General features: G+C 41.8%; 1 protein-coding gene across 2 annotated transcripts in view; it reads left to right on the top strand.

Moving 5' to 3' along the window:
* The window catches only part of Syne1 (spectrin repeat containing nuclear envelope protein 1), a 454,246-nt gene that overhangs the window by 161,901 nt on the left and 269,838 nt on the right, over positions 1-22,507 (top strand). For both annotated transcript variants that reach the window (XM_051164670.1, XM_051164671.1), the window contains 12 exons: positions 7-174; positions 2,061-2,225; positions 4,110-4,250; positions 7,460-7,620; positions 9,547-9,697; positions 13,112-13,339; positions 13,704-13,802; positions 16,853-17,040; positions 17,595-17,718; positions 18,059-18,225; positions 18,870-19,023; positions 21,451-22,079. In XM_051164670.1, coding sequence (XP_051020627.1) covers positions 7-174; positions 2,061-2,225; positions 4,110-4,250; positions 7,460-7,620; positions 9,547-9,697; positions 13,112-13,339; positions 13,704-13,802; positions 16,853-17,040; positions 17,595-17,718; positions 18,059-18,225; positions 18,870-19,023; positions 21,451-22,079 — 2,375 coding nt within the window. The remainder of the gene's footprint in view (positions 1-6; positions 175-2,060; positions 2,226-4,109; positions 4,251-7,459; positions 7,621-9,546; positions 9,698-13,111; positions 13,340-13,703; positions 13,803-16,852; positions 17,041-17,594; positions 17,719-18,058; positions 18,226-18,869; positions 19,024-21,450; positions 22,080-22,507) is intronic.

Raw genomic sequence — 22,507 nt, 5'->3', positions numbered from 1 at the left:
ATTTAGGTTGAAAAGATGTTAAGCAACTTTGGAGAATGTGTTCAGTACAAAGAAATAGTGAAAAGTTCCCTTGAAGGGTTGATGTCCGGCTCCCAAGAAAGCCAGGAAGAGGCTGAGAAGATCCTAGACACGGAAACTCTGTTTGAGGCCCAACAGTTGCTGCTCCATCACCAGGTACAGAATCCTCTCCATGCACCACATGCACAGTGTCCATGAGAGCCGGAGAGTAGGTTCTGAGGCTGGGGGATGGAGAGGGAGGGAAAGGAGAGGGTCCTGGTCTGATGGTTCCAGGCACTTGGCAGTTCTGTTCTCTGCACCCTCTGATAAACATTACATATTTCAGACAACTTTAGATGGCAAATTCCTAGACAGTTTAGTTTGAAATTTATAACTTCCTTGAAGTGCCAGATGTTTCAGGTGAGTTTGCTCTTGCAAAAGCTTAGAACTGAAAGCAGAGAAATTATATATATGTATATCTATATGTATGTACATATGTGTGCATTTTTATATGTATCTATAGATACACATGTGCATATATATTATGTATGTATATCCATGTGAATATATGTGTGAATATAAAAGTATAGCTGTATATGTGAGCATGTATGTATGTATGTATGTATGTATGTGTATATATGTGTATGTATATATGCTTATATTTATAAACAACCTTTGTTTTTCGTGGTGGATTAAAGCCAGGACCTCAACTTTAAGCTCCAACTCTCCACTGAACATAATCCCTGGTCCCCAATAATAAGCTATTTTAATTAATTTTGTTTCCTGGTAGTCTGGTGGTAGACATGTGTGGATGGAATATACTATTTATATATAAGTGTATTTATATATGCTCTACTTACATATAAATACACATATGTAGGTATATAAATTTATAGGTATATATAACTGTACATATACTTATATACACATCTGCATATATACTTTAATTATAAGTGATATATATAATATACATAAATATATAAATACTTATGTAAAGTAGTATATATGAGAATAGTGCTTGTCAAACTCTATAAATCAAAGTACATTCAAATAAAATATTTAATGATGAACTTCTAGCTAATTTAATGTAGAAAATGCTAATGCTATATACTACACACAAAACATTAATTGCCTTAGAAGTATGTGCCAATCATCAGCCTCTAAGTTTTGTGGAATTCAAGGAATTAAAGTCCGTAGCTCTCCATCACTAGAAACGTGTCAGTGTCCCAAAGTCAAACAAGATATTTGTATTTGTATTGCTTTAAAACTGGCTGGGCCAGGACTTGATTACATGAGCATGCTAACTTTGTAAAGATATATAAACTCAACACTGGCGATATGTGCAGCATTCTATCTGAAAATAATATTTACATACAATTGTATGGCGTGATTAAAATTGCTTAGTGTTTTGTTCTTAAATGCAGAGCTTTTCCCTGAAAGCTCAGTATATTAACCATTCGAATATATACCCAAGGAGGAAAATTATTAATATTTGCATTTGTACATCGCAGATGAAAAATGGACTGGGATTTTTTTTTTAAAGACAAAAACAATTATTTTAATAAGAGTGTCAAGTCAATTGTTTTACCAAAGTATTTTTGGAGTGTTGCATATGTTAAATGTTCTCTAAATCCACACACAATTAAAATGTGGAAGCCGAATTATTTACATCTTGGCGATTCAGAACACAAGCTATGTTGAAGTAGCACCCATCTTTGATTAATTCAGGGTTCCTGGTGTTAATTTTTTAACTGTTGATCTTTACTTTAAAACCCAGTTCGAGCCTACACCTTGTGAGTCTTCGCCTTCCACACTTCTGATAGTGGCACGATTATAGCCTGCCTAGCTTCAAAGATAATAAAGTTTACAAGCCTAGCAGTGGCGGTGTCACACGCCTTCAATCCCAGCACCCAGGAGGCAGAGGCAGGAGGATCTTTGTGAATTCGAGGACAGCCTGGTTCACACAGCGAGTTCTGGGGCAGGCAGGGCTACACAGAGAAACCCTGTCTTGAAAAACCAATAACAAACAAGTTTATATTCATCTACTGAATACTTGTTCCCAGCAAAAGACAAAGACGATCTCAGCAAAAAAGAGAGACCTCCAACAGCAGATGAAGCAGGTGCAGCAGGGTGGGCAGGCAGGCCCAGGCCAAGAGGAGCTACAGAAACTGGAGAGCACCCTTACTGGCCTGGAGCAGAGCAGGGAGAGGCAGGAGCGACGCATCCAGGTAAGGCTAGGCTGTCAAGAGCTGGCTAAGTGCTTTTGTTGTGCCCAGGTCTCAAGACTCCAAAAGACCACCAGGGAGCCAATTCTGACGTAAACACACAAGGGTCTTTATTGCAAGCTCAAGCTAGAGGCACATACTGTCACCAACGCAGCGGATCATAGATGTGAGGCCCCGAACTTAGGATGAGTGGGGTTTTTAAGGACAAAAAACACAGGCTAAGGGATTTTCAGCTTGGCAAGCATCTAATTGGTCACACGGTGTTGAGCACATTATTCTTTAAACTGATTGGTCAAAACATTGGGGCCAAAGTAAAAACTGTCAGCATGATATCTAAAAGTATACCTGGAAGTTTGGGGAGGCTTATTTCACTTAAAGTTGATTGGCTCTTGCTAGGGGAGTTGGTCTCCACCTGTGCCAAATGTACATACTGTGGTTTTTCTAGGAACTAGAGTTTAGGCTAGGTCACCCTTCACAAAAGATGGCAGTTGGCCTTCTAAGACGGAGTAACTTTGGTTTCTCACTTTGACTTTCTGTCTGTAGCAAGAGCCAGTGTTCACCTCCACTGCTGATGGTGGCATTTTGTTAAGCACTTTCTTTACCCGGATTGTTTTTGTCACGACAGAAACTTCCAAAGGTGGGGCTTGTCGACAGCATATTTCGCACATGCAGAGGTTTATGTCAATTGCTTCTATTACTGCTGTAATCAAATACCCAGAAAGAAGTAGAAGTTTACAGATAAAAGGGCTGCTTCTTTCTTCTTCTTCTTCTTCTTCTTCTTCTTCTTCTTCTTCTTCTTCTTCTTCTTCTTCTTCTTCCTCATCCTCTCCTCCTCTTCTTCTTTTCTTGTTTTTTCATCTTCTTCCTCCTCCTCTTCTTCTCCTTCTTTTCTTCTTCTTCCTCCTTCTCCCCCTCCTCCTTTTCTTCTTCCTCCTCCTCTTATTCTTATTCTTCCTCCTCCTCTTCTTCTTCTTCTTCTTCTTCTTCTTCTTCTTCTTCTTCTTCTTCCTCTTCCTCTTTCTCCTCCTCCTTCTCCTTCTTCTTACAGTTCAAGGGGTATACAATCCATCATGGTGAGGAAGGCATGGCAGCAGAGGCAGGAGCTTGTTTTGTTGCATCCACAGTCAGAAAACAGAGTAATCAAAAAGCAGAGACTGTCCATGAAACCTCAAGGCTCACCCCTATCGTCCCACTTCCTCCAGCAGGGCTCCACCCCCTAAAGTTTCCACAGCCTTCCCAGTCAGTCTCATCAGCTGTGGACCAAGCATTCAAAGACATGAGCCAACAGGAAGAACATTTCACATCCCACAGCAATGCTTAGGAGAGTTTAGTGGCTTGTCCCCCGTGTCGCACGCAGTTTGATGGTGAACCAGCATGCAGTGCACACTTGTCTGGATCCGTGAGCTTGCACATATCCAGAAAGTCCAGCAGCTTCACCTTTAAGCCACTCCATGCTTGAGTGTGCTGTTGATTTATCGCCCTGAAAATGATTTGAATTTTTGCTACTTCTCGCTCTTGCTCGCCTTTCTTCTTCCCTCTCCCTACCCGACATTTTCTTGACAATGATTGAAAAGCTCTTTCCCCCTTGTCATTTATCTACATTTTTAAAACTCCATTTTATAACTACATATATCTACATTTTATAACCACATCTGTAGAAACACAAGACTTTGCATCTGCTGGGGAACTCACAGGTCATCTGAAGACCCAGACGTAGGAAGAAAATGCTATCAAGACACCAGTGTCACCCTTAGGCAATGTTGTGTGACATCACACTCGCCACAGCTGTCAGCTTAGGAAAACGAATGAGAAGGCCTCAGTGTATTAGGGTTCAGTCTGGTCATTTGTAATGTGACGTGATGTGCTGTTTGTTTATTCTTAATCTAGGTCAGCTTGAGGAAATGGGAGCGGTTTGAGACAAACAAGGAGACGGTGGTCAGGTACCTTTTCCAGACAGGGTCCAGCCATGAGCGCTTCCTGAGCTTCAGCAGTTTGGAAAGCCTGTCCTCAGAGCTGGAGCAGACAAAGGTATGTCAAGGCCACGTGTTTCCTGGTTATCCGTTCAGGAAACTCCTTTCCTCCAGTAGTGTAACTAATTATCATTACACATTTAAGCAACTGGTTTTGTTTTGTTGGTTTTTTTTTTTTTTTTTTTTTTTTTTTTTTTTTTTGCGGGTGGGGGGTTCGAGACAAGGTTTCTCTGTGTAGCCTTGGCTGTGCTGGACTTGCTTTGTAGATCAGGCTGGCCTTGAACTCACAATGATCCGCCTGCCTCTGCCTCCCGAATGCTGGGATTAAAATCGTGTACCACCATTTCCCGGCCTAGCAATTCTTGCTTTCTATTGATGACCTACTCTTTTCAGTCCATGGTGAAACAAGGATTCGTACGAGTAGGATTTGCACCTTAAGAACTAAGATTTCCCCGAAGGTGTCAGTTCTCTGACAGAGGTGTGTATAAACTGTTGGATTTCTGGAGTGAGTGATATTTATAACTGTCTGAAAGAAGCAGGGTTTGGAGCTGGAGGACAGACAGACAATCCTGGAAAGAGGAGTGCCATCCGGTGTGAAAGTGCTACACATGATGGTTCTGTGCTGTAGCGTGAGACAAAGGGATGTTAGCTTGGAAGTCTGGGCAATGAAACCTCAAATGTTACTCTCCTGGCAGCATGGAGCTGGATCACTGGAGCGTTCTTTAGAAGGTCACACAGCTGGAGCTGTGCCTCAGGGCAGTGAATGTCTAGGCAGATATAGAAATCAAATGGAAAGAGTGAGAGAATGGGTCTCTGGGTACAGATAGAAAGTGCATTCAGAGCTTTGCTCTGTACTTGCAGATGCTGTCACGCAAGCCTTATGTCTCCCTCTGACCTCCTTGCTCGCCTTACACAGTTTCTGCATTCGTAGTCTATTCAGCAGCCCTTGGGTAGCTGTGCTAAGTGATGTTGGCTTCTTCCATGTGCTGGTGTGTGATATGTTCACATGGCAAGTTAAATTTTCATAACAAACATGGCCTGCCATGAAAGTGAATGCTCAGAGAAACTCAAGGTCACTCCACTACCGAACAGGAGAGCCTATAGTTCTACCTGGTGAAACCAGTTCTTTCCTGATATGTTCATTGCCACCCATGCGTCATATCCTCTGGACAGTGAGACAACACCTTACAACATCATTCTATTTGTGTTTAATTTTGTTTTGCCCACCTTCTCCTGGTCTTAGACGTCCTCTGCATTGCAACTTACTGTGGGTAGCTCAGGCAAAATATTACATATTTTAATATATATGTGCACACATATATATTGCACAAATATACAAAACATATACACACACACACACACACACACACACATATATATTCACACGTACACTTTTTTTTAAACATTGCCTTCTCCATGCCTCTGGAGAAGATGGGGGCATGACAACACTAAATGACACTTCTGATTGCATTTGTGGAATTTGAGGAATTAATAACACTGTTTCATGGTCTTTAAAGATAGACCAGCAACACCTGGGAGCTCACAGGTGGTCATAAGAGAGATTCAGTGCTATGACATCAGTAAGCATCATACTTTAGGGTACCATACATCTCTGTACCACAGGAAACTCTGCCTGGTTTTATTTGAACCATAGGTGGCTTCTCTGTAGTAATGGTGATACCTACACGGCGCTATTAAGTCTTTCAAACAAAAAGCTATAATGATTCTATGTTGTAATTTTGCCTGTTACTGCATTATAATGACTTTCAAATGATTTTTGGAAGTCTAGGCTTTCATGGTACTGTAGAATAATTTGGGGAGATGCTTAGAATGGCAGGCTGCCTTTTATAAATATTTACATGGAAGTTCTGCATTGACTGGTGAATATTTAAACCTCTTGTCAGATTTCTTTTGCATGAGAAGAAATAAGACACTAATTTTCGTCACTGAAGGTTATCACCAAGGTTTAGCTTTTCTAATTTAATATTCAACATTATTTACCTGACAAAATTCAGCTAGCACCTAGAGCATAGCAGAGCCTCATACAAATTAAGACTTCGGAATTTAAAATAGCTCAGAGCTGCTGAAAATCAACAGGAAGAATAAACCAGTTTTTGTCCGTATGAAAGATGTAAAAATGATAATTGGTACCTGCCAGTGCCAGGCACTTAGAAAAGAATCTGCTGAAGGATGCTGACTTCCCCTTCCAGGAAAATGTGATATGTGCACATTTTCACATGCACACAAGAGAGCCTGAAAAGCAATTCACCAGTGTGAGCAAACAGTGGTTCTGAACTGTAGCACAGGCTTGACTCATTCAAAATGCAGCTTTGCAAGAGCTGGGTGCACATCGATCACACTTGGAAGAGTGTCCACGCAGCACACAGGAAGCCCTGACTAGAGTCCTCTGTGGGTAAACCTAGTGTTGTAGTGTATACCTATGATCCCAGGGCTCAGCAGGTAGAGACAGAGGGATCAGTTCAAGAGCAAGCTAGTGACCTGCTTGGCTCATGTGGGCTTCTGTCTCAATTACCCTAAGACCTGAGCTTCTTGCCATCATGGTGTGTGTGTGTGTGTGTGTGTGTGTGTGTGTGTGATCTACATTACTTCTCAGGGAACTAACAACTTCTTCCTACAGGGAAAAATATATGAGAAAAATCCCTGATGCTCTGTATCAGATACGCTAGCCCTCTATTGGATAAACAATCTATTACTTGGCCCAGAGATCTACTGTCCCTATGTTTAATGAATCAATAACAACTGGTTGTTTTGGGTGCTGGCTGGTAGTAAATAACCATATCTGAGGATAAGTTAATGAATATAAGTATCACAGATTTCAAGATGATAAGCCCCAATCAGCAGAGAAAGGAGAAACCATCCTACAAGAGCCAGCCGAAGTGTTTTGACAAACCATCTAAGTTGGCCTGCAGAATGAGTGTTTCTTACCACTAAGAGCAGTGTATGGCTGGGCGTGGTGGCGCAGGCCTTTAATCCCAGCACTCGGGAGGCAGAGGCAGGCAGATCTCTGTGAGTTCAAGGCCAGCCTGGTCTACAAAGCGAGTCCAGGACAGCCAAGGCTACACAGAGAAACCCTGTCTCGAAAAACCCAAAAAAATAAAAAAATAAATAAAAAGAGCAGTGTATGGCCATCTCTTGGTCAATCTCTGCAGAATATGCATTTGACTTGGGTGCACCATCCAAGAGTTTAAAATGCCCACCTAACAGCTCTGCCATCTTTCCCCCTTCCTCCACCCTTTTTTTAAATAGGAGTTTTCTAAGCGGACAGAAAGTATTGCCAACCAGGCTGAGAACCTCGTCAAGGAAGCCTCAGAGATGCCACTGGGGCCCAGGAATAAGCACAGGCTTCAGAGGCAGGCCAAGTCAATCAAGGAGCAGGTCAAAAAGCTGGAAGACACGCTTGAAGAAGAGTACGTGCTTCACAACTTCTAAACCTTCCTCTCTGGGGTGAACCCCCCCGAGCAGCATCTCCTGTGTCTCCTATCCCGGTCTCTCAAAAACCTCCAGGGGTCTGTTGGTCTGTTTCAAGCTGTCTTAAGGAAGCAACTCCCAGCTCAAAGCGAAATTGTCCTCAGCCCAGGGGCTGGTGTCTAAAATGACAAAAGTGTACAAGGGTTGTGGAGTTCATATCTTGAACTGGTATATTCATCACTAAGCCATATCTAGTCATTTCTGTGGCCTTCATAAGATGCAGAGGCAATCTCAAAAATAACCCACATTTACTTACTTTTTTTTTTCTTTCATTTTCTTTTTTTTTTCTTTTCTTTTTTTTTTTTTTTTACTATTTTATTCTATTGTCACCAGTTAGAAGGGGAGGTATTCTGATAGCATAGTTTCTAGGCCTAAGCACACATAATGTAGAATACAAATCTTAGACTCAAAGCACATGAGTGTGTCCATAGTGCCTCTGTATTCAAACTACCATGGACTCATATAACCCATCCAGAAATTACCTGCAAAATGCTATCTTGCTTTTAAACATTTAATATTTATCTGAAAATAAGAAACAATCTTGTGTCCCTGAATTATCCTTCTATACAGTTTGAAGGAGACAGCTTTTGATATCATAGTCAATATTCCTTAAAATAATATTGCTAGCATTGAATACTAGTGTGTGACTCTCAAGAAACAGTACTGTACTCACAAGTCGGAATTCAGGATGTGAAAACTATTTTTAGTACTCTTGGGGCCATGCATTGAACATTTTATATTTGTCTAAACTTTAAACTTTGATCCATATTTTATTTGAAACCAAATCTGGCTTCAAACCTTGACAACTTTATATTTGATGTCCTCCACCAAACTATGTAAACAGTAAATCTGAGAATATATTAGAAAATAAGCTGCTTCTAAATGGATTAGAACATCCATTAGAAGCTAACTTTTATATTTAAAAAAAAAAACCTGAACTATAAGATAGATTGCATTTGAATTTCTTACACTGCTAAGTGCATTAGACATACACAGGGTACAAATTTGAGACTGTGACCCTTGGATTTGACAATCAATTGATGCCATTATTTGTTCTTGGCATCAAGTGCCTTTTATAGTCAGGTATACTTTCCCTTCACCCAAGGACATCAGTTAGTTTAGTGCTAAAATTTCTTCCTCCGCTGAAAGCCATGGTCTCCTCATTATCTATCCAGAGCTAATACCACCTCAGACTCTCCAGTTGGAATCCTATTTTTTAGACTTGCTACACAGAGACCCAGTGTTGTCTGCCAATAGTTATGGAGCTCAAAAACGAGAGTTTGCTAGAGTGTTTTGGAACCAGGCAAGTCTGCAAGTCGCTGAAAACATTACCAGTTATAAACCAAAGGCTTCACCAAGCAGACGAGAGCACGTGCTGCACTGCCTGCAGCCTGCAGTTAGACCATAGCTCTGTCCTGATTCTCAAACATGTGCTTTACCAAAATATTTTAGTAGAATGTGTTCCGGTAGCAACCCTCCTTGAAAGCAAAGGCAATATGTCGAACTATCAAACCCCAAAAGCTATTCTGGGAGAGTCCCCTATTTGAAGTTTTGAAGATGGCTGCTCCTATGCAGAGCTGGGCCATGTGGGCTATGACCTTTGGAGCCAGTGCAGTGCACTGCATCCGAAGCACAGTGCCACTTACAGTGTAGCCCTTGTACTGCCTTCCCAGAAGACACAGGGAGGCTCGGGTCAGATAGGCAACTCAGCTCAAGCACCTGTACTTTTCTGCTTAAAGAGTTCCTGCTCTGAAAGAAACATAAATATCTTCAAAACCCTTTCACCTGGTCATGGGTAGGGGAAAAAACTGTCTTGCTATTCTTTATCGAAATACTGCATTTTAACTTAATTTGGTTAATTTTAGTATTAAAACCATGGAAATGGTGAAAACCAAGTGGGATCATTTTGGCAGTAATTTTGAGACCCTGTCCATCTGGATAACTGAGAAAGAAAACGAACTCAATGCCTTGGAAACATCAGCATCTGCCTTGGACGTGCAGATCAGCCAAATTAAGGTGACCTGCGCACACATTATGCTTAATCTCTCTTCCTTTACAAATGCCTTTCTTACATTTGTATCACCAAACATTATTTGACCCCAGGACGAATCTGCCATTCTGCCGTGGCTCTTTTAAATTAAATTCATGCCAAGCTAAGAGGTCATGATTGATGATACTTTATAGATGAAATTGTGTATTAATTCTGTCTGACTCACAGACTAAAAGCCAATACTGTGTGCAATATCATTAAACTATTTTTATGGTTGCATTATTCTTTTCCTTGGTTTTGGTTTGACACCCATGGAGTTCAAAGTTTATACATTTACACATCATGAAATGTGTTCATCATCTACCACTGTCCGTTTTAAGAATCATCCCAGATGTCAGACTCAGATGTGAGCTGTGTTAGCCAGGCATGGTGGCACATGTCTCTAATCCCAGAAGTCACAAGGTAAAGGGAGGAAAGACTGCCACAAGTTCAAGCTCTGCCTGATCTACATAGTGAGTTCCAGGCCCCTCTGGGATACGCAGTGAGACCCTGTTGCCAAAAGCAAATAACACTCTCTACCTTCCAAAAATGTATTAGTGACACTCAGAAGTAAGTGGCGTCTACCCACTTAGCCAGAAGAGGGAGCTAGAAAGATTTTTTTTTCTTCCCTATAGGAAAGCTCTTAGACCTGGTTGCTTTGTTCATTTCATTTATGATCTTCCTGACTGGACAGAGTATTTTTGATGCATAAGCTTTCCTGCTGCCAAAAGAACTAAGAACTAAGCTGACCATCTTAGTAGAACAATTAAAAAATATGGGCTGAAAAGCTGAGATTGGAATAATTACACACACACATACACATACACACACACACACACACACACACACAGAGTCTTTAAGAATGTTCTATATGTGTACAATGTATTTTGATCATATCCACCAGCCAGTCTCCCTTCTAACTCCTTCCAGAACCTCCGCCATGTCTCCTTTTCCAACTCTATTTCCCTTTTTAAATATACACTCTGTGTTTTATGCAATCTCATGCCATGCGGGTTCAGGTTCAGCCACTTCCTTCCGCTAGCTCTGTGCCTTTTTTTTTTTTAAAGTGGAAAAAACCAACAAAACAAAACAAAACAAAAGTGGAAAAAAAACCTCTTTGCCATTGTGTTCTATTAAATATAACAAAATAAAGGCAAGGACACATTTTCGCTGTGACTCAGAATGACAGCCATGTGCAGGGTGGGAGGGAACATGCTATCCCTGTCAGATGGTCCGGTACAACTGCAGATCCACAGGACGTGACAAATGCAGCCTGCTGTCCTCTGTCCTCTGTCCTGTCCAGGAAAACAGCTGCCAGGCCCTAAAATAAAATTCACGAACTATTTTTAACTCTTTAATAAAAAGTTGCCATTTAAGCATTTTCCCCTGAGTTCTAAGAAAAAGAAAATGCCACATTTAAATTGTTTTCATCTCAAAATTTCTCCTTCCATGAATTATCAAACACTTTATGACTTACTTTATTTTGTCAGTAATTCATTTACTGAATTTAGTCTTATTAAAGCACTTCTGAATTTTAAAATTGATTAAATGCCACCCCATTCCTCAGAAAAATTAGGAATATTTAATTGTTAATATAGTCATGGAAAAACAGTAATGGAAATACATTTTGGCACATCCAAAATGGCACTTCAAAAATGATCTGAAATACATTAAGTAGCTATAAATGGCAAAATTGATACTTATCAACAGAGGCAACAACGGAGTGGAGCCCAACAGACTTTGATCTAGATAGAAGGTTCATGTTCTAATTCCAAACTGATGGTTTGAGGAGCACTATTCAGAAAGATTAAAAGCACATTTGCAATATTGTTTTCACCTTAACTCAAGCTTACAGTTAACAATGAGTGGACCATTTGCATGTCTATGAAGACAAGCCCCTTCACCATTATATGAGATTTCAAGCCAATACTGATAAATAGCAACAGTATATTCTTGCCTCATCTTGCATCTTCACTCTGAGAGAATTCTCTTTTTCTTTTTACCACAACCGCACAATCTAACTGGGTGGCCATGTTCATGAATTTGTTGATGACACGAGTGGCTCTGAGAACTCGTAATTTCGCTTTTAGTTAACATTCCTTCTGTTATGCATTGTGATTATGTAGGCAAATTATTAACACATATGAGATAACGTACATTTTGAGCTTATAAGAGAAAGAATTTGGTAAAACAAAAAAGGAGCTGGGCATGGTGGCTCATGCCTGTAATCCCAGCACTCAGGGAGGCAGAAGCAGGTGGATTTCTGTGAGTTTGAGACCAGCCTGTTCTACTGAGCAAGTCCAAGACAGCCAAGGCTACACAGAGAAATCCTGTCTCGAAAAAAAAACAAAAAAAACAAAAACAAAAACAAAAAGGATAGCATCTCCAATTATGCTGAGATAATAAATGTCTGGCAAGCACTCTGCTGTATGAAAAGATGAAAATGAAAAGGGCATGCCAAGCCGAATTTAAGGTGACATGAGCTCTTTCTAATTGTCTCATCTTAACAGAAGTCACAAATTTATTTTTCCTAGGGTACCAATGTTTCCCACTTACTTGCATCTGAAACTTGACATAATATTTTTACATCATCTTGTTCTGCGGCCTTCCTTAGAGAAATGGCTTGCATTTCCTTATGTTTATTAGACACCCCTTCCCCAACGGTGGCTCAGATATCCTAAGTAGCTCTCAATTCTTTGCCTGCATTGGCTAATAGTATATAAAGTATCTTTTCTATCCCAAATTAATTGGATGATATGCACACATTATTTTCCTGGGGACTACCCAGCCAGTGAAGAAAGCAGTAAAGTCCCCAGATCCCGTGAGAATTTGTCAGATATTAAAATTCTTAGACTAAGGGTGTCTGGTCCCCAATGATAGAGGATAAGTATGCTGATCAGCTGTATATTGGGAAACCACGGGCCTAGGAAACAAATGATACATTGTCAACGGCTGTTTTCCTGTATGAGTGCAAAGGGCTTAGTAAATACAGCATATTGGATTACTTTTGGAAAAGTACATTCAAATATTACCACTTTTGTGAGTTCCTGGAACACACTGCTTCCCCAGATCAGCTGAGACACTTGTCTGTCTTCAGAGGCACTCTGAGAACCCAGGCATAGCTTCTGGCTTGTTTCACCACAAGAAGTGGCCATTTCTCTGTCTTCGCCATCCAGCCAATGCAACCACCATTACTATGCACTTTTTGTAAGTTTCTATGCATCTGTCCTCCCCAAATGAGGTTAGGGAGGCAGGTAGTATCATCTGTTTACAGCTGCTTTCCCCTGCCCCAGTCAGATGTCACTTAAGCAAACTGTCCTCTGCTGGTGTTTCTGTCACTTCGTGAAGGCCAGCCGGTTCTGCCCACATTGACTTTTTTTTTTTCTTCTTTTAAATATTAGGCCACAATCCAAGAAATAGAAAGTAAAGTCGACAGCGTTGTAGGGCTAGAAGAGGAAGCCCAGTCCTTTGCCCAGTTCATCACCACAGGAGAGTCGGCTCGCATCAAAGCCAAGTTGACACAAATAAGAAGATATTGGGAGGAACTCCAAGAGCATGCACAGGGACTAGAGGGGACCATCCTGGGGCATTTATCACAGCAGCAAAAGTTTGAAGAGAATCTGAGGAAGGTAAGAACTGGCCCATGCATGCTGAAGTTACATATTTGATATTATATAGACGGATAGTGAACACCCCAGAAAGGGGAGAATAAAGAAAGACCACATGTGAATAAGTGGTCACTAAATTCAGAATTGCTTATGGGGCATCTCTGGGAAGAGATACACAAACGTCATTGTGCGTTGTGTTAAAGTTAAGTCTTAATATTTTTTCTTTCAAATAAGATGCATTGACTTTTAGATTTCATTGATGCATGATTTTAGATTTAGTTAAAATCATCCCCAACAGATAGGTTGCTGTATTCTCTATAATCTCCTCTGCCTTGTTATGTATCTTAACTTATTTTTATGTCCCACCATTTTTTTTTTTTTTTAGATCCGGCAATCTGTGTCTGAATTTGCAGAGAGGCTGGCTGATCCGATTAAAATATGTTCCTCAGCTGCAGAGACATACAAAGTTCTCCAAGAGCATATGGTGAGAGTGTACCACCACCCTTTTTCATATTTAGCTACTCAAAAATTTGGTTACTCCTACTTGAAAGGAAAACAGTAAATATTGTTAGAGAGTTAAACTTGGAACTATTTTATGTTAGTTGAGGAATTAAATGGTTCCATCAGCATCATTTCTTGTTACAAGGCACTCAAGTATGCAAATGAGTTTCCATTAATATATATGTATATATATGAGGCGATGGGTCAGTTGATAAAGCACTCGTATGTAAGTACCCGTTGGGACAAGCACCCACAGAAAATCAGGACCGGCACAATGACCTCCTGTAACACTCAAGAGGCAAAGCCAGAAGCATAGGGGTAAGCTGGCTAGCTAAACCAGTCAGAACTGGCAGCTCCAGGTTCAGAAGAAAGCCTGCCTCAATGAACAAAGTGGAGAATGATTGAGAAAAACACCTGACCTCAAGTTTGAGTTTCTACATGTATATCCACCATATGACCACACATGCAAACATACACTTGCATCACACACACACACACACACACACACACACACACACACACACACACACACAGAGAGAGAGAGAGAAGGGGGGAGATATTAACAGCCACATTTAGATGTGAGGGAACATGTCTCTTCTAACAGGTCTCTGAGAACCCAAGTTTTTGTCCTGGCTATTTAGCTCCAGTTCGTGTTCAGTCTTCAGTAAGAAAGGTGCAAAAATCAAGAACCATGCACAAAGAGACACTAACAGGAAGCACATTGACTGATAGGCAAAACCACATACACTGTCTTTTAGGAGCATGCATGCACACATGTCTCTATTACAGAGGAAGGGAGCTGCAGGAGCAGAAAACAAATATTACCAAATGCACACCTGGAAAGAGTGGTGGGTTCCAGATTGCTTGAATATGTTTGGCAAGAAAGCTTCTCATTATTTACATATTTTAATATAAAAGAGAGGGAAGTAGGAAAATCCAATTTGATGAAGTTATTCTAACATTCAACTAATGTTAAGATATCGGGAAAACATTCTGGGTTTTCAATATTTAGGTTTTTGGGAATAAGTCATTCTTCTGTCTTGAGTTTCTGATGTTAAACAAACAAACAAACAAACAAACAAACAAACGAAATAAAATTTAAAATGTCTTCAGATTTTTATGAAGGTTAATTTTTAAAGATCTTATTTATATATATATTTTAAAGTATTATGTAGGGGGAAGTATTTGCACATAAGGGCAGTGCCAGCAGAGACCAGAGCTTAGAGACAGAGATGGCTGTGAGCTGCGCAGTGCAGGTGCTAAGATCTGAACTTGGGTTCTCTAGAAGCACATTCCAGGCTCTTCATTGCTGAGCCATCTCCCCAGCCACAAAGGTTCAAGTAACTCACACAGTGCACATAACACAACACAACATAACACAACACAACACAACACAACACAACACGACTGCTCTATTCTGAGCTCCTTTATCACCAGCACCGTCAACGCCACCCCTGCCAAAGGCCATGTCTATGAACCTCTGGATATATTTCTGTAAGTATTATAGCATCTTACGTGTGGTTTTTGTAAGGGAAGACTAGGACTTTAAAGTTTCATGTAGTCAGTATATAATGAATAATAATTTTCACAAATTGTCTAACTTTGAGGTTGTTTATTTGTACAGCTCCGTACTCTTTTTTGAAAATGTATGTACAAGACATGATCTTGCTCTGAACACACTTGTCATGACTTTTTTTTTTTTTTTTTTTTAAAATGACATTTACATATTCTTACCAGGGATAGTGTGGAGGTTGGAGGACAGCTTACAGAATCAGTTCTCTCTATGTGGGTCGGGGGTATTAAAGTCATCATGAATGGGCTGGAGAGATGGCTCAGAGGTTAAGAGCACTGTCTGCTCTTCCAAAGGTCCAGAGTTCAATTCCCAGCAACCACATAGCGGCTCACAACCATCTATAAAGAGATCTGGTGACCTCTTCTGGTGTACAGGTGTAATTCAGGCAAAACACTGTATACATAATAATAGATAACTAAATCTTTAAAACGAAAACAAAGTCATCATGCTTGGTGGCAAGCACCTCTACCCAGCGAGCCGGCTCACAGGTGCTAGCCTTAGATTCTTGACTGGAGAGCGTCTAGTTCCTTTCATATTTCTGCATCCCTGCAGTAACTTTCTCTTCACATTCACCATGTCTTGTTGACAATCATGGCAAGATGCTGTTTAGTACCATGGCTGCCTTCACAGCTGAAGGATAAACCATGATGGGTCTCACTGAAAAATGGCCCTTGCTGTTCTTGCTGTGCTGCTGCTGTTGTCCAGCTGTCTTATTCAGCCACAGTCTTGACTTCCATGATTTCAGGTACCTGACGTCAACCACAGGCTAAAGAAACTAAAGGGAAATTCTAGAAATAAGTAGCTCATACATTTCATATAACCTTCATTGCCATAGGAAAAGACGTGACAGAATGAGCATATATTACAAAGGGAACTGACTAGACTGACTCACATGGACCACACTGGGTAGTCCAGCATGGCTGTCTGCTCTAGTGGCTGAGAATCTGATAACTACTTAGTCCACAGTCCAGTCAGGCACTGGAAGGTCTAGAGGTTTCCTAGAGAGCTACTGTCTTCCTTATTGGAAGAGCAAAGGATGTGGCGGCGGCAGCAGCAGAAGGAGGGTAGGTATACTCACCAGCAAAGGATGAAGGTGAAAAGGCAAAATGTGACAACTTTTTCCCCCATTCTTTTTTATATCATAGGTAGTGAAAAGTTAATCCTCCCAGGAAATATTCTCATAGACTCACCCAGAGGCGTGTCTCTCAGTTGATTCCAAATCCAGTCTAGTTGAAAACCAGAACCAACCATCACGATCACAGGCATAATTACAATTGCTGTGTCTTAGTTAATGTTGTCAGTCTCTTGCTATTCTTGGCTTGTAAATTAAACTTGACACGGGCATAGAGAAAACGTACTGTGCATAGGCTGCCATCTGCATTTATAGGTACTGCAGATCACTTCAGCCCACACCTCCTGTGAAGTAGGAAGCTCCTGTGTTCCCTCTGATCTCTCCACAGGATCTCTGTCAAAACCTGGAGTCTCTGAACAGCACGGTCACCACTTTCTCAGCCAGTGCCCAGAAGGTGGTGAACAGAGAGGCCTGCACCCGGGAGGCTGCGGCCCTACAGCAACAGTACGAGGAGATACTACACAAAGCCAAAGAGAGACAGAGGGCACTGGAGGATCTGCTGGCCCACTGGCAGAGGTGAGCAGGGCTAACTCTTGGCTTTCTCTCCATGGTGGATAGGAGCACGCAGGTGAGCTGTTCGCCAAGTCAGTGCCTCTCAACCTTCCTGACACTGCGACCCTTTAATTCAGTTCCTCGTGTTGCGGTGACCCCCTGACCATAAAATTAATTTTGTTGCTGCTTCCTAACTGTTACTTTGCTACTGTTATGAATCATGGTGTGAATATGTTTGGGGATAGAGGTTTGCCAGAGGGGTTGTGACCCACAGGGTTGAGAACCACTGCTCTAGGTGGTAGGAAATAATAACCCTAGATTATGAGTGGATTTGGATGTCTACTGTGAGATATTTATTGAGACGTAGGCCTGAGAGTATAGAGGAAGCATATGTATCTTTACATAGATGTGAGCAACCGTGTAAAGATTAACTCGAAAATGAATGAAGTGTATAACTTTAATATGCAGAAATAACACAGCCAATGTGCATCGTGTGTAACAGTTAAAGTTGGACCTGCCAACCTGGAGAGATTTCATCTTCAATGAAGTCATGTTTTTTTTTCCCCCTCTGTCTTTAGGTTGGAGAAGGGACTGTCACCCTTTCTAACCTGGTTAGAGCGATGTGAAGCCATAGCCAGCTCACCAGAAAAGGACATTTCTGCAGACCGAGCCAAAGTAGAAAGTGAACTGCAGTTAATACAGGCAAGTTCAAGGAGAGTGGTTGCCTTTTAAAGTAAATTAATGAAATATCTAAGTCCCTTAATTTTTTTTTTAACCATCCACAAAGCATCATTTGACAGCAAGATGTGCTGAAACCAAGAGGGCACTCTTAACTAACAGACACAGTAGCATTGGGATACTGAAAAACTTTACAGGCCTTACTAGCATTTCAAAAAGAATTGTGTTAAAGGTGATCTAGAGCCAATGGTAAGCCATGTAACAACTGTCTATAACCGTTTTCAGAAGAATGCAATGCCAGCCTCAAGCAGTCCTCTGGGTCAGTCCCATTAGAGTGAGGCCTCTTTTGCGCTCTGTTCCTCAGGCTCTGCAAAATGAAGTTGTGTCCCAGGCTTCATTCTACAGCAATGTCCTGCAGCTGAAGGAAGCCCTGTTCTCAGCGGCCTCCAAAGATGACGTGGCGATGATGAAGCTGCAGCTGGAACAGCTGGATGAGCGCTGGGGAGACTTGCCGCAGATGCTCAGCAAAAGGTTGGTCCTTCTTTACAAAAGGGCCTCTAATAACGCTCACGTGTCTGCAAGCGTGAGCCGGGTGTTTTGTTTGATCTCATTTAACACGGCTGCTCAAGGGATGATTCTAGAAGAGATGAAAACTACTTTATCAGTCATGTTTGAATCCAAGGATGTCCTTAGACGCAAACAGGAAGTGGCATGGAAACACAAAAAGGAATTCTCTAATCCAATATATCAATTCTGGCTGTCACCTTGAGTGTAGGCAGTGGAGGGTATGGGTGCAGCAAGGCTGCTGTTTCAGGATGCTTCTGGAAACTGGGCAAGGGAAGATAAAACTTAGACTGGAGCTGGGTGGGACAGGGAGAGGTACCACTTTGCTTGTGGTGATGACGCTGTGGGAGCAACAGGCACAGCTGAGATGTGGTGAGGGTGACCTGGTGGGGTAGCACCAAGGAGGAAGAACAACCCGCCAGAGTAGACAGTGGTTCACTGAGACCAGGAAAACCATGAGAAAGACAGAGCATGGGGATTTGAATGTGTTCAGAGGTCTGGCGTGTCTTTGTATAGCTGGTTTACTTTGCCCGGGAATAAGCTTCTTTCCCAAGGTAGAGCAGGAACCTTTCTGTTCCTGGAGGCCTTTTAAAGCCTCTCTCTCCCCACAGGATGCACTTCCTCCAGACAGTGCTGGCTGAGCACAAGCAGTTTGATGGGCTGCTATTTTCCTTCTCTGTCTGGATTAAGCAGTTCCTCAGTGACCTGCAAATGACTTCGGATATAAATTTAAGAGACCATCAAGTGGCTGTTACTCGGCACAAGGTAAAATGGATTCTCTAAAGACGGGAAAACAGATATATTCAGAAAAGTGTCTGTTGACTTTTGCCAACTGGGCAGATCTTGTCTGCTTGACCTGAGATCTGAGGATGTGGAAGAATTTGTAGAAGACCTTCCTTCAGTTTCAGTGTGTACGGAGCGGCCCTTTCCCAGAACTCTCTCAGGACAGACCAAGTCAAACACAATTGTCTGGCATGCACTACAGAGTCTTTCTGGGAAAGCACAAAAGCGAGACCCAAGGCCATATGCAGAGTCAGGGTGCACTGGCCAGATCGGGTACTATAGCTGTGATCTGACATTCAACAGGAATAAACATGTCTTAGAAATTAAATCTCAATGCTCGTCAGAGGAGGCACAAAATCATACCCAAGGACAATCCAGGGAACAGAGCAGACCTGAGGTGAAATCTCCACTGTGTTTTCCCCCCACAGCCTCTCTCAGTTCCCCAAGCACTGTTCACAGTGGGCCACTCTTCAGCTAGTATTCTGACTAGAGCCTTTGAATTCAAAGGGACAGCACACTTAAATACATACATGACACTAATTTAGGTTTTTTAATTTGTATGAAAAATGACCTAATAATTGAACTTATGGATCCAGCCAATGTGTTTGGCAGGTAAATGAAGCAGATGAAAATCACTTTGGATAAGGCAGGTGGCTAACTCCAGGAAAAAAAAAATTATAGCATAAATTGTTAAGGATATCCATTTTGTTTCAGTCTAAAACCAAAGACTAATACCGATCCCAGTGTTTAAAGGCTCATTATTATTATTTTTTTTATGAATTAACCACTCAGTGTGAGAATGGTCCTAAATTCGTGGATTATCAGTATTTTCCCTTACTTGGAACCTATGAATAATATCTACCGTGGTAATATTAGAGTTCAAAATCAGATATTGATCACACATTTGGGACGATGGAATTTCTATATAGAATCTATATAGATAATTCTGAGTGTTTTTTCTATACTGGCTTTGTGCCCTCTCTAAAAAGGGAAAACAATCATCTATTCCACAGAACAGAAACTGTTTTACAGCTACGGAAGTGCTTCTCAACCTGTGGCTCGCGACCCCTTTGGAAGTTTGCATGACCCTTTCACAGGGGTCTCGTGTCAGCTATCCTGCATATCAGATATTTACATTACGATCCATAACAGTGGCACAATTATGGTTATGAAGTAGAAATAAAGATGATGTTATGCTTGGGGTCACCACAACGTGAGGAACTGTATTAAGGGCCGCAGCATCAGGAAGGTTGAGAACCACTGGCTTACCTCTGGCACCCGAAAGAGACTGTGAGAGAGTGGCTATTTTCTGAATAACTGTATTTCAAAGGGATGGTTCAGAGGCCAGAACCAAAGGGGCGGAGAGAATGGACACAACTGAGATTTTCTACGGGAAAATCACTTTAAGGACAAAGAAGGGATCTGGAGAGAGAGAAGTGGTTTAATGGTCAAACTGGGCACGATCTAAAGTAATCATGATCAAGCTTTAAAAGGTAATGGTTTCTCTATGGTGGGAGCCACACTAAAACCGATGACAATCTTCTGCTGGATTGTGAGCTGGTCAAAATCCTACTCAGTTGTCTCAAATCAAGCATGATCTAAAAGTAGTTAGGTCAGAGTTATGCTCTATATGGCATTTGTAGATGAGCAAAATGAGAAAGCCTTTGACTGTTTCTGAATAATTCACTATAGATAACTTAAAAATATTTCATTTATTTTTAATTGTGTATGTGTGTGTGCGTGTGTGCGTGTGTAGATGTGTGAGTTTATATACTTGAATGCAGTTGTCCATAGAGGCCAGAAAAGGCCACTGACTCTATTGGAGATGAAGATGTAGGCAATTGTGAGCCTTCTGAAATAGCATGATCACTTCTAAGAACAGAGGCATCATCTCTCCAGCACCCATGGATAACTTCTAACTGCTAAGCTAAAGGCCGAGAGAAGGGCTCAGTCAGTAAAGGCCATGCAAGCACAAGGGCCAAAGTCTGATCTTCAGCACTCGTGTTTAAAAAAAAAAAAAAAAAAGGCAGACATGGGGGTATGTGCTTAGGATCCTATTTTCGGGGAGGCACTGATAAGATGATCCCTGAGGCACGCAAGCCAGCCAGTCTCACCAAGTCAGATACCTTAAAGTTCATTGAGAGACCATGAAGGGGAGAGCAACTGAGGGAGATAGCCAGTGCTGACCTCTAGCCTTCACATGTATGCATGCACACATGCATGCCAAGGCACACATGAATAAGTATATATACATATACACATGGAAATATAGCAAATTAAAAACAAACAAACAAACAAACAAATGCTAGGCTATCCATTGCTGCACTATGTACTTGACATTGCAAACCCTGTTGTTTATCCGTAGTATCTATACTATGTCTGAGAATCAGAGACTCTCTTCCCTTCCAGGACCACGCTGCAGAAATAGAGAAGAAAAAAGGAGATGTACACAGTCTGCAGGGTCACTTAGCTAAGTTGCGGTCTCTGGGCAGAGCTGAGGACCTTCACCCGCTCCAGAGCAAGGCTGATGACTGCTTCCGGCTCTTTGAGGAGGCCAGCCAGGTAGTGGAGAGGCGGAAGCTGGCGCTGTCACAGCTAGCCGAATTCCTCCAGAGCCACGCCTCTGTGTCCACTCTTCTCCACCAGCTCAGGCAAACTGTAGAAGCCACCAAAAGCATGAATAAGAAACAGTCAGAGTCCCTGAAAAAAGAGCTTAATGAAGCTATTCAAGACGTGAAGACATTAGAACCCAGTGCCATCAGTCTGGACGGCACCCTGACCAAAGCCCAATTCCACTTGAAACGTGGGAGCCCTGAGCAGAGGACCTCCTGCCGAGCCACCACTGACCAGCTCGCTTTAGAAGTAGAGAGGATCCAGAACCTTCTGGGAACCAAGCAGAGTGAGGCGGATGCCCTGGCAATAATGAAAAAAGCATTCCAGGAGCAGAAAGAAGAGCTGCTAAGGAGCATTGAAGACATTGAAGAAAGGGCTGACAAGGAGCGCTTAAAGGAACCCACCCGCCAGGCTCTGCAGCACAGGTCAGAAACCTGTGGAGGCTGCTTGGTCTCTTCTGTGTGTTCTGAAATTCGTTTTCCTGCAAAGCTTTAATAGGGCCCTATGTGGGTGGACAACTTTCTCTACTCTCTGTTCTGTCTCTCTCTCTCTCTCTCTCTCTCTCTCTCTCTCTCTCTCTCTCTCTCTCTCTCTCTCTCTCTGTCTCTCCCTCCCCCCCTCTGGGTGTGTGTGTGTGTGTGTGTGTGTCCCTCCCTCTCTCTCTCTCTCTCTTTCTAATTGTGACACTTGGGAACTGTTAAGAAATTTCTTTGATTTCCTTAAGGACCTTCCTAAGGACAATGTATGGACACCCCGAGACCTTACCTACAGGAGAGTCCTCCAAACATCCTATTACCCATTGCAAGCAGTTTCTTACTCTCAGGAATGCATGCAGAAGGGCTGGAGAGATGGC

Source organism: Acomys russatus, chromosome 21 (assembly GCF_903995435.1).
Source record: "Acomys russatus chromosome 21, mAcoRus1.1, whole genome shotgun sequence".
Classification (NCBI taxonomy): Eukaryota; Metazoa; Chordata; class Mammalia; order Rodentia; family Muridae; genus Acomys; species Acomys russatus.
Note: the sequence above shows the minus strand (reverse complement) of the source record. Positions and strands in the feature narration are given on the sequence as shown.